This window comes from Carcharhinus amblyrhynchos, chromosome 2 (assembly GCF_965287045.1).
Source record: "Carcharhinus amblyrhynchos chromosome 2, sCarAmb.v2.hapA, whole genome shotgun sequence".
In the NCBI taxonomy this organism is placed as follows: Eukaryota; Metazoa; Chordata; class Chondrichthyes; order Carcharhiniformes; family Carcharhinidae; genus Carcharhinus; species Carcharhinus amblyrhynchos.
In genome coordinates, this window is record NC_137325.1 from 136,167,156 (window position 1) to 136,179,432 (window position 12,277).

General features: G+C 39.6%; 1 protein-coding gene across 7 annotated transcripts in view; it reads left to right on the forward strand.

Annotated features, from left to right (window-relative positions):
* The window catches only part of kmt2ca (lysine (K)-specific methyltransferase 2Ca), a 491,907-nt gene that overhangs the window by 375,041 nt on the left and 104,589 nt on the right, over positions 1 to 12,277 (forward strand). For all 7 annotated transcript variants that reach the window (XR_013889503.1, XM_080213017.1, XM_080213041.1 and 4 more), the window contains 4 exons: positions 2,081 to 2,245; positions 7,727 to 7,836; positions 8,038 to 8,106; positions 10,762 to 10,980. Coding sequence is in view for 6 of the 7 variants with exons in the window: in XM_080213017.1 (XP_080069143.1) it covers positions 2,081 to 2,245; positions 7,727 to 7,836; positions 8,038 to 8,106; positions 10,762 to 10,980 (563 nt within the window). In the remaining variant the exon portion in view is untranslated. The remainder of the gene's footprint in view (positions 1 to 2,080; positions 2,246 to 7,726; positions 7,837 to 8,037; positions 8,107 to 10,761; positions 10,981 to 12,277) is intronic.

Consider the following 12,277-nt stretch of genomic DNA (forward strand, 5'->3'; position numbering starts at 1 on the left):
CCAAATTGTTGAGCAGACAAGAAATTATTGGCATAAAGGTGTTGCTGTTTCTAATTCATATAGCTTATATACACTTCAATATAATTGACAATAAGAATGCTCTTAAGTAGCTGTGCAGGTTAAAATCTATCTTGTGCTTACCTTCAAGAAGACATTGACCCAGGTGACTTGGGGTCGAAAGGATGAGCCACAGGAATAGCTACTTCATCCTTTGGAAACCTGAGCTTCTATGTCACAGGTTCCCAAACAGAGAGGGAGTGAGTGCATTGAGGAAATAGGGCTGGGTGATGGTGAGACAAATGAAGATTTGCTAGGTGTAATTCAGTGAGGCCTGTAGTAGTTATTTTCTCCACTGTTGGCAATGGAGTACTCCCCTCAGCTCTGGCCAATTCCTAAGCTTGTTCTCTCCAAGATTCAGGAATCCCCCGCCATCACTGCAGGCTTAAAGACATTACCCGTACCTTTCAATTTAAATGTTTTTCAGTAAAAGGAATGTTTATTTTGCACTGTAACTTTATTTTTGGAAGCGTGTGAGCCCTGGAGTTCTCAGTATTGTAGAGAAGTAAATAACAGAATCCTGACCCTATAAGCCTGCTTCAGAAGTCCATAATAAACAAACTTTCATTCTCAAGGATAGTTAATTGGGAAGTAACTGGGTCTGGAAACTGAGATTGTTTTTCACTAGTCCTTTTCAGCTGGGCTTGGGAGTATGTTATTTGGAATTGTTAATGAGATCTTTTTGAATTAAAACTTTGGAGGAGTCTTCCGTTTTCTTCTGATTCGTCATGGGCTTGTAATTGGCCAGGAGGTCTCACTGCAATATCAAGCAAGTTAAATGAACTTGCAGTAACACTCTGACATTCAGGTACAATATATTTGAAAATGTTAAAAATGAAGGTGTACTTAAAGATGAGTTTGATTTTTATTTCTAAATAGTGTAGATATTTTGTGTTAAATAATTATATTTCAACTTGAGAAACAAAAGTTATTTTTTAGTATCACAAGTAGGCTTATGTTACCACTGCAATGAAGTTACTGTGAAAATCCCCTAGTCGCCACAGTCCAGCACCAGTCGGGTCAGTGCACCTAACCAGCACATCTTTGAGAATGTGGGAGGAAACTGGACACTAGAGGAAACACACGCAGACACAGGGAGACATGGACAAGTCTGGCATACAAGATGATCAAAGGATTGGATAGGGTGGACAGTGAGAGCCTTTTTCCTTGGATGGTGATGGCTAACACAAGGGGACATAGCTTTAAATTAAGGGGTGGTAGTTATAAGACAGATGTCAGAGGTAGGTTCTTTACTCAGAGGGTAGTAAGGGTGTGGAATGCCCTGCCTGCAGCAGTTGTGGACTCGCCAACTTTCAGGGCATTCAAATGGTCAGTGGATAGACACATGGATAACATTGGAATAGTTTAGGTTAGAGGGTCATTAGATTGGTTCCACTGGTCGGCGCAACATCGAGGGCCAAAGGGCCTGTACTGCGCTGTAATGTTCTATGTTCTAAACTCCACACAGACAATGACCCAAGCCAGGAATCGAACCTGGGTCCCTGGCGCTGTGAAGTAGCAGTGTTAACCACTGTGCCGCTCCACAAGAATCCATTATGAAGGCCAATGAAGGCTTAATTAACTTAGCAACAAGATAGAAGTTAGCTTTGAGAAAGCTTTCAATTTGCTTATAAATTGTAACCCATTAGTTTTCATGTTGTGCACGCTTTCTGTCCTGTTAAAATGAATATGTATTAGTCAATAAAGTTGATCTAATGACTAATGTTCTTCATACTTTGGTTTAAGTATAACTATATGGATGTTATTTATACCACGATTGAATTTAAAATGTTTGACCATTCTTACTTAAAACCAATTTTTTGGAGATGAAGTGGCAAGAAAATGGTGTTCTTTCTCCAAAAGCAACTCTTTGCATAAGTTATTGCTGTTTCTGGGATATCTAATCTTTTTGGTATTTACTATTCAATCCGTAAACACTGGACCATTGTAAGATTCTTCAAGATCTATCTGCTGAGGTCAACCATACTCTTGTGTTGCAATCAGCTATCTCTTAATTTTGTAGGTGTGTTTCATGCATGCAGTGTGGGGCAACCTCACCTGGTTTCAAGTGTGAATGGCAGAACAATTATACGCAGTGTGCTCCTTGTGCCAGCTTGGCTGTCTGCCCAGTCTGCAATAAGAACTACAGGGAGGAGGAGCTTATTATACAATGTCGGCAGTGTGACAGGTGGGTGCATCCAATATATTTCTAACATATGGACTGTATGAAGTGGTAAACTGAAACCGATGAATTATAATGAGTACATAACTATAATTACAAATATCATAAATTACATACATCATAAATTACTTACATCATTAACAAAGGATGCTGTCAAAAAACTAGTCCAGAAATGTCCATTGCTGTATCTTTGCGTCAATGTAAGACATTTGGGCTAAACAAGGCACTTGCCACATGAAAGGTGTGTTGACATTCCTTGACAGAATCAGATATAAAATATTCTTTCTGAAAGTGGTGGAATGAACACCAATATAGGAAAAGAAACTACAAAATAAAAGGGAAAGCTGCAACTGCTGAAAACCTGAAATAAAAGCAGAAAATGTGAGAAATGCACAGCAGATCAGTCGGTATCTTTACGGAGGAAACAGCATGTTACTGCAGTTTGAGTACAAGCACCTCATCAATTATCATTACATCTTTGCTCGTGCAGGTATTGACTGATTTTTGCATGTCTATCACTTTCTGCTTATTAAAAAAACTTAATTCGACTTGAGTTATTTTGCAGCAAAAAATTCTATGTGCATGTAATTCTAGCAGAGCAAAGTTTAAATAGAACTGAGCTTCATATTTTCATATATTCTAAAACTAGAGGGCGTAGGTTTAAGGTGAGAGTGTAGATATTACAAAAGAGTCCAGAGGGGCCATTTTTCCAAAATCAGAAGGCGGTGTGTGTCTGGAACAAGCCACCACCAGTAGTAATAGAGGCAGGTACAATTTTGTCTTTTAAAAAGCATTTAGGGCCAAATGCAGGCAATTGGGACTAACCTGGGGGTTTAAAAAAGGGCAGGCATTGACGAGTTGGGCCAAAGGCCCTGTTTCCATGCTGTAAAAGTCTATGATTCTATTCCCAGTGACTGCACTGAATGATAAAGTAGTGGCCAGTACATAGTGCTGGCACCGTGGCTAACACTGCTGCCTCACAGCACTGGGAACCCAAGCTCAATTCTAGCCACATTCTCCTTGTGTTTGTGTGGGTTTCCTCTCGCACTCCAAAGGTTTGCAGGTTAGGTTGATTGGACATGCTAAATTGCCCCTTAGTACCAGGGGAAACTAGCAGGGTGAACATGGGGAGTGAAGGCAAGAGGGCCTGGTTAGATTGTTGAGTATAGACTTGATGAGTCAAATGGCCTCCTTCTGCACTGTAGGGATTCTATTCTATGATCTTAAATGAAGTTCAATACAGATAAATGTGAGGTAGTACATTCTGGTAGGAAGAATAGCAAGGTCACTTATTCCTTAGAAAGTAGAAAGGGTGAAGAGGAGATTTACAAGGATGTTGCCTGGATTGGGGAGAATGCCTTATGGGGATAGGTTGAGGGAGCTCAGCCTTTTCTCCTTGGAGAAACGAAGGATGAGGGGTGACCTGATAGAGATATATAAGATGTTGAGAGGTATTGATCGAGTGGATAGTTAGAGGCTTTTTCCCAGGGCTGAAATGGTTGCCACAAGAGGACAAAGGTTTAAGGTGTTGTGGAGTAGGTGCAGAGGAGATGTCAGGGTTGTTTTTCACTCACTCAGGGTGGTGGGTGCATGGAATGGGCTGCCAGCAACGGTGGTGGAGGTGGATTCAATAGGGTCTTTTAAGAGACTTCTAGATAAATACATGGGACTTAGTAAGATAGAGGGTTATAGGTAAGCCTAGTAATCTCTAAGTTAGGGACATGTCTGGCACAGCTTTGTGGGCTGAAGGGCCTGTATTGTGCTATGGTTTTTCAATGTTTCTAAGGTGTTGGGGGAGGATGGAGAGGGGGTGAAGATTGACAGAGAGATTCAGGTTCAGAGAGAATAGTTCCTCCTGTGAAGAAGGGCATAACTAAAGGCCATTCGTATAAGGTAGTTGCAAAGCCATCCAGTAGGGAGTTCAGGAGAAATTACCCAAGGAGCTGTAAGAATGTGGAACTCACTAACGTGGGGAATGGTTGAAATGCATAGCGTGAGAATAATTGGGAATAGGTTTGAGTGGAGCAGAAAAACCGGCAAGGATCACATGGGACCATATAGCATTCGAGATATCAGCCACCACAGATGTTATGTTCATAATGCTTTCCGTTCTTCTTCCATCAACCTACATTGTAAGCCCTGAAAAACCTCTCTGATTCATTGCCATGCTCCCCACGTCTGACTTAGGATTTACAGTACAGAAATAGAATCTCTGTAACCCTTTGTGATGAGAGGTCAACCACTACTTGTGCTGGATGATGATTTTTACAATCTGGAAGGACCAGAAAAACAAACTAATGAGTCAAATTGTGTCAGAGTTGGTGGGTAAATGGTGGTATTAAATAACATCGGATTCTAGAATTAAATATAGTGAACCAATTGACCTATGGGTTTGTCTTTCAGTTGCCTTTACCTTCTGCAGTATAGTGGAAGCAGCTATCTATTATTACTTAAATTGAGGGCACCAGTTTAATTCACGTCTACAATTTTCTCTTCCATTAGCCTAACTATCTACAATTACAGCTTGTGCCCTCCTGTTCATTCATTTGAACTACTTACTGTCTTAAGGATGCAGCAAAGGGACAAGCAACTTACTTTTTAACTGCTTAAACTCCAGTTACTGTACCTTCAACAGAGAAATTGTGGTTTTGGCGACAGCCCACCTGTTTCTCACACTTCTCTAAAATTGTCCATTAAATTAGAAGTTGGAAAAATATCTGGCAACACTACTGCTGTAAATGAGGGAGGGAATTTAAATTTGGTTTAGTAAATTTGGAATAAAAATCTAGCATCGTAATGGGTGACCCTGCAGTCAGCAGAATTCTTGTAAAGTCCCACCTGGGTCACTATTGTCCTTTATGGAAGATATTTTCTGGCCAAGCCTACATGTTTTGTGTTCAAAGCTATTAAATGCTTTTCAATTGTGAGGTAGGGCAATGGTAAATTTTATTGTTTCTGTATACAGAAAAATGTGAATGAGAAAACAAAGAGTTTGAATTTTTTGCTCGTAATCCAGGGCTCAGGCTAATGCTCTGGGGGCATTAGTTCAAATCCCACCACAGCAGCTGATAGAATTTAAATTAAATTAATCTGGTGTATAAAGCTAGTCCTAATGGTGATTGTCATAAAGACTCATCTAGTTCACTAATGTCCTTTTGAGGGAGGAAATCTGCTGTCCTTATCTGGCGCGGCCTACATGTGACTCTAGCAATATGGTTGACTCTTAATTGTTTAGCTCAGTGATTATATGGCTGGCTTTTGGTGCAGAACAGCACCAACAGCGTGGGTTCAGTTCCTGTATTGGCCTGCCTTCTCAACGTTGCTCCTCGCCTAAGGTGTGCTGTCATCCAGTCAAGTCACTACCAATCAGCTCTCCTCCTCAGGGGGGAAGCAATCAGTGGTCATCTGGGACTATGGCGATATTAATTTATCTCTGAAATGTCCAGTGGAAGGGCATTTCAGAACAAGCAACGAATGCTGGTTTTGCCAGTGATACCCACAATCTGTGACTGAATAAAAAGAAAAAAATCATTACAATAATGAACCCTGTCCCAACTTGCAATTCATCTTGAGGATGTAGCTTAGACCCATTTCAAAGTTAAGAATAGGACAGAAGGAAATATGCAATGCTTGGAACAGTCTATTGGATAGTCCCAGCCTTTTAAGAAGATCTTATACATTGCTGTCATGCTCCTTAACAAGACATGTCAATTTAGAAACTTACGCCATAGCTGACAGGAGTCCTAAATAGACAGCAGCTGAAGAATGATCCTAATTGTGAACCAGTGATGTGTGAAAGCAGATATTTACATGGCTTTGCATTTTATTTGTTGCTAAATGCTTCAATTGTAGGGATGAAAACTTAAGTACCTACACACTGAAGTCATAAACTATTTGATGCATTTTTGAATTAGTTTAAGGCTTTGCTACCTGGAAGACTTTGTTTTAAACACATTATGGATAGTTCCACAAAAAAAATGCATTTTCAGTTTTGAACAGTTGAAATAGATCATTATTTATTCAAACATTTTTTAATTCACTCCTGGGATGTGCACATTACTGGCTCGGCAAGATGACCAAAGTTGGAACCTAAATATTGAAGAGATTTGACTAGGAAGCCAAGAAAAGCTGGTGTGCTAGCTCTGTTAATTAGTACAGAGAGGAGAAATGACCTTGTTTCAAAGTGCAAGATGTAGATCAATTTGGGTAAAGATAAGAAATAGAAAAAGTAAGAGATCACTTGCAGGAGTAGTTTATCAGGCCCCTAATAGTAATTACACTGTAGTATAGAGCATACAGTAAGAAATACATGTTGGTGGAAGTTGGAAGAAAGGTACCAAAATAAACATGACCTTTAATCTACATGTAGATTGGGTGAATCAGATTGACAAAGGTAGCCATGAAATGAATTCATAGTGTATATTTGGGACAAATCTTTTTAGAATAGTACATCCTACCGCCACCCAGAGAGCAGGCTACTCTAGACCTGGTAACGTGCAGTGAGATTAATCAATAATCTCATAGCGAAGGAACCTCTAGGTTACAGCATTCATAACATAATTGCACTCCATGCATTCAGTTTGAAGGCATGGAGTGTTGTCCAAAGAGTAGTCTTTTAAACATGAATAAAGATAGTAAATGGCTACGTAGACAGAGTTGGCTAAAGTGAACTGGGAAACTAGGTTAAAATGTAGGACAGTAGAGATACAGTTAACTCTTGGCAAAGATAATATCAGTGCGAAAGATACTGTAGGAGAAAGAAGCATCATTCATGGCTAAATAAGAAAGGGGATCAAAGGCTAGAAATTCTGTGGTGAGTAACTCACCTCCTGTCTCCCAAAATGTGTTGACCGTCGACAAGGCAGAAATGTGATGGAATACTCTTCACTTGTCTGGATGAATACAGCTTCAACAACATTTAAAGAACTCAACACCATCCAGGGCAAAGCCATCACACACTTGACTTAATTGGCACCTCATCTATAAATTACTTCCTCCACTACTGGTGCACAATAGTGAAGAGCAATTGAGCAGTTTAGGTCTGTACTCTTGAGTTTGAAAGAATGATGTCTTTCTCCACAGTGGTGCCATTACCAGCTTCTATCCTTTTCTTCTCCATTTCACTGCTGTTCGTTGCCACCCATTCCTTTCACTACTCCTTCCCTTTTGTCCCTTCATAGCTGTCCATACCCCTCAGCCATTCACTCTCCCAGTGCCAGACAGTCCCATCTTGCTTCTGTTAATGAAATCAGATATTCTGGCCTGGTAAACGGAATGAGAAAAAGGAAGCACTGGAAAAATGGCCAATTCTACTGGCTCCAAGGCTGTTTATTTTGACAGTGAGGGGTTGAGAGTGGAATATGTATGAGTCAGGTCTGTGTCCGTTTCTCCCTTGTGTATTCCCTCTGGATGTTTACATTGACACAATATAAATACCTGTTCTACAATACTTTCAACATCTGATTTGTGGTTGTCCTTATTTTCTAGATGGATTCACGCTATTTGCCAGAACCTGAACACAGAAGATGAAGTGGAGACCGCAGCAGATAATGGCTATGACTGTTTCACATGTAGGCAATATGCAATGGCCTCTCCAGGTAAAAGTTGCAATTTTAAACCAGTTTGCTTAATGGTTTTTTTCCTTAAAAAGCCTTAAAATTGTAACTTGGAACTTGGGCGAATTACGTCTTTTGTAAACAAAAACTTGATCATTTTTGGTAACTTTGTGCTGAATTCAGTCTGAGTGACTGTAAGAAAATACAAAGATGCTAACAGGTTTTTAATTTCTTTTGTCCCAGTGACTACCTCAGAAGGGACTGAGTTATCTTTGGTAACACCTCAATTTATTGTAAAGACGAAAGAACCAGGTAAATTGCCAGACTTGGAAGTGAAATATTTGATCTGTACTTTACTTCCCCTCTCCAATTTTCTCCCATTCTGTCATAAAGTTGAGGAGTTGCATAATTTCAGAGGAACCAGTTGCAGAATGGTGCTTCACCAGAATGAAATGTGATGGTGATAGTTGGGCATTTACCAATGAAAGCATTGCAGCAAAGCTTGCTTCCAGCTTCAGTTGACATTTGCATATGCTTCCTTTATAGCAGTCATCATTGTATAGTGATCAGAAAAATAAGCTGAATTTAGACTGCCTAGCTTGGGAGATAAGACAGTCCACAAACTAAAGTTCAGGTTTGATCACTTACAATCTATGTCAGTTAATTGGATGAAGGGACTGAATGTATGGTAGCTAAATTTGGCGAAGACAAAAGATAGGTAGCAGAGTAAGTTGTATAGAGGAGTTGGTCTGCAAAGAAATATAGACAAAAGAAATAGCCAGATTAAGTGTAATGTGGAAAATGTGACCTTGCCCACTTTGGCAGAAAGCATAGAAAAGTGGCATATTATTTAAAGAGAGAAATTTCAGAATTCTGCAATACAGAGGAATCTGGCCATCCTGATACATAACTCACAACGAGTTAGTATGCATCTGCAGCAAGTGATTAGGACAAATGGAATGTTGGCTTTTGGTGCAAAAGAAATGGAATATACATGTAGGAAGTCTTGCTCTCATCGTTCAGACTATTAATCATTCCACGCCAGGAGTACTGTTAGGAGTTTTGGTCTCCTGATTTGAAAAAAGATACAACTACATTAGAAGTAGTTCAGTAAATGTTCACCCAACTCATTCCTGGGATGAGGAGCTTTCCTATGAAGGTTGAATAGATTAGGCCAATACCCATTGAAATTTTAGAAGAACGTGATCACATTGAAACGTACAAGATTGTGAGGGAACTTGATAGGGGAGGATACTGAAGGTTTTCCACTTCCTGGAGAGACTAGAACTATAGAACACAGTTTAAGCATAAGAGGCCTTTTAAGAGAGAGGTCTTTTCTAAGAGTGGTTGGTACATGGAATCTAAAAAAGGAGTGGCTGCTGAGTCACTGAATATATTCAAGGTGGAAAATGACAGCTTTTTTGATACGAACATGTGAATTAGGAGCAGAAGTAGGCCATTCAGCCCCCCAAAATTATTCTGCTGATCTGTTTGTATTTCAAATTCCACATTCTCATCTACCCCGGATAATCTTTAATTTCCTTGCCTAACAAGAATCCTTTCTGTGGTAAAAATATTCAATTAATCCTTCTGAGGCAAAGTCACATAACTGAGAAAAAATTTCTCCTCATCTGTCCTAAAAGGGAAACTTCTAATTTTAAAACAGTGCCCCTGGTCCTGGTTCTTTACATCAACCTTGTCAAGACTGTTCAGGATCTCGTATACTTCAAATCGTCCTTCACTCTTTGAAATTCTAATGGAAACAAGCCCAACCTGTCTTTATAAGATGACCTACTCATTCCAAGTATTAATCTAGTAAATTTCCTCACACTGCCTCCAATGCATTTATATCCTTGTTTCAATAAGGAAACCAAAGTGGACACACCATTTGAGATGTGGTCTCCCCAGTACCCTATATAATTAAAGCATGACATCCTTACTTTAGTGTTCACTTTCTATCATAATGAAGGATAGCTAGAGGCTGTAAAGTCTATTTATAAGTCACAAGTAAGGTTTACATTAACTCTGCAATGAAGTTACTGTGAAATTCTTCTAGTAGCCACACTTTGGCACCTGTTCAGGTCAGTGTACCTAACCAGCACGTCTTTCACACTATGGTACAGAGCAAGGTCTGGGCCAGGATTATTTGAGCGCAGACACTGAGAAGAGACTGACAATGAGTTCTGCTGTAGACCAGAGGTTGGATGATACCAAGCCATTTTCTAGTGAAATAGAGAATACTGATAATGTTGTTTTGGCTGGTCACAGTTTAAAGTCTGACAACACCAGGTTTTAGTCCAACTGATTTATTTGATAATAAACGCACAAGCTTTACTATCAAATAAATCGGTTGGACTAAAACCTGGTGTTGTCAGACTTTTTACTGTGTTTACCCCAGTCCAACGCCGGCACATCCACATCATGGTCACAGTTTACCAGGGATAGATTAAAAAGTGCAATAGAATTGAATATGTGAGAATCCCACAAACAAAGATCAGAGCAATGTAAGCTTTAAATTCTGCGAGTAAGGCAGTGAAGTGAAGATGGCAGGAGGAAAAATGTATTTTCTAATTAAATTTTGGAAATGTATATCAAATAGAACAGAAGCAAAACCTCTGGATTTTCACAATAGGTGCCATTATGGGCAGTCTGTGTACTAGTTTCAACAGGCCAGATACTCTTTTCTCGTCTCTGACTCAGTTCCTCATGTTGGTAAAATCCTAAGGTACATTAACTGGAACTAGCAACTGGCCTGTCATGGGTTTGTGGCAGATTCCCTAAATAGTGAATTGGCTTCATCAAGTTGTGTTACAAAACCGGGTCTATTGATGTAAAGTATAAAACTTAGTGAAAGTCATGAACAGCTCTTGGATGCCTCCGACAGAAGGTTTCCAAATTGAACCTGTAGAAATCTCCTATCTCATTTGCACATCACTCAGTAATACCTATAATTTACTTGGAAAACAGAACCAACACGGACATATACACAGGATGGTGTTTGTCTGACTGAGATGGGTATGTCACAGCTCCAAAGCCTCAGTATTGCTCCACCACGTCGGAAGCGACCCAAGCCAAAGTTGAAACTAAAGATCATAAATCAGAACAGTGTGGCTGTCTTGCAAACTCCACCTGATCCTCAGTCTGAACAGTCCAGAGACATGGATGGAGATCTGGATGAAAGCAGAGGTACTATATTACGTCTCATCCCCTTCATCACATGCTCATGCAAAGGGAAGGAAAAGATTAGTTCACTAAATGTTGTACGTGCTTGCTGAAATGGATAAACAAGTAGAGAAAATGCTTCAAAGCATTCATGACCCATGCATTTAAAATAGCAAATTCTCTGGCAAGTGTATTGAAATATCAGTCTTATGCATTACTGCGGAAACATGGCTTTGTCACTTCCTACTTCCGACTTTTCTGAGTGCAGTTGCTTAACTCTCATTTCCAGAAACTTGAAGCAAGGGGGATTAGTCTGTGACCTCCCTGTTTGGGAGACTGATACTGCATTTTATTGGGTTTCGTAAACATTGAAGTCATGCATTTATGGCAAAAGACTAATTGAATAAACAAAAAATTGTTAATCATAATCTTAGTCACTTCCAACATAATTTGCTTAATGCTTGTTCCTGCTTAATGATTATTCCAGCATTCATGTTTCCTTCTGAGGCATCCTATAAACATATAACGCAGGCTTCTAGAAATGAGAGCTGTTCTCTTTTTTACGCTTCATGCAAAATCAGATTGCTCAATTTCAGTATAATAAGAACATAACGTAAGAAATAGGGATAGGAGTAGACCACATGGTCCATTGAGCCTGCTCTGCCATCATGCTGACCTTGGCTTCAACTCCTTTTTCGTGTCTACTCCCCATATCCCTAATTCCCTGAAAGATCAAAAATCTATTGATCTCAGCTTTGAATAATTCAATGCGAGAGCATCCATCAAAATCTGTGGAAGAGAATTCTAAAGATTCAGAACCCTTAGGATGAAAAGAGTTACTCATTTCAGTCCTAAATGGTTGATATCCTGAGGCTGTGCCTACATGCTTTACTTCTGCAGTTAGGGGAAACACCATCTTAGTATTTACCTTGTCAAGTCCCTTCAACCTGTTGAAGATTTTCTAATCTTGGATATTGCTCGGACATGACTCTTTATTCCCAGGGGCTGTACTTATCTGTGCAACCCTGGTCAGTTCTGTTTGCCTGTTCCCCATTTTACACTATCTCATTTCCTACATTACAACTTTACCAAAGTTGATCTTTCTCTACACCCTAGCTATGACTGTAACACTACATTCTACACTCTCCTTCCTTATGAACAGTGTGCTTTGTCTGTGTTGCGCAAGAAATAATACTTTTCACTGTATACTAATACATGTAACAATAATAAAGCAAATCAATTAACTTTAGCTAGTTCTCCCCTCATACCCATGTAATTGAGTTTAAGATTTAAGTTTGTAGTTGGAATATGTCACTTTCAA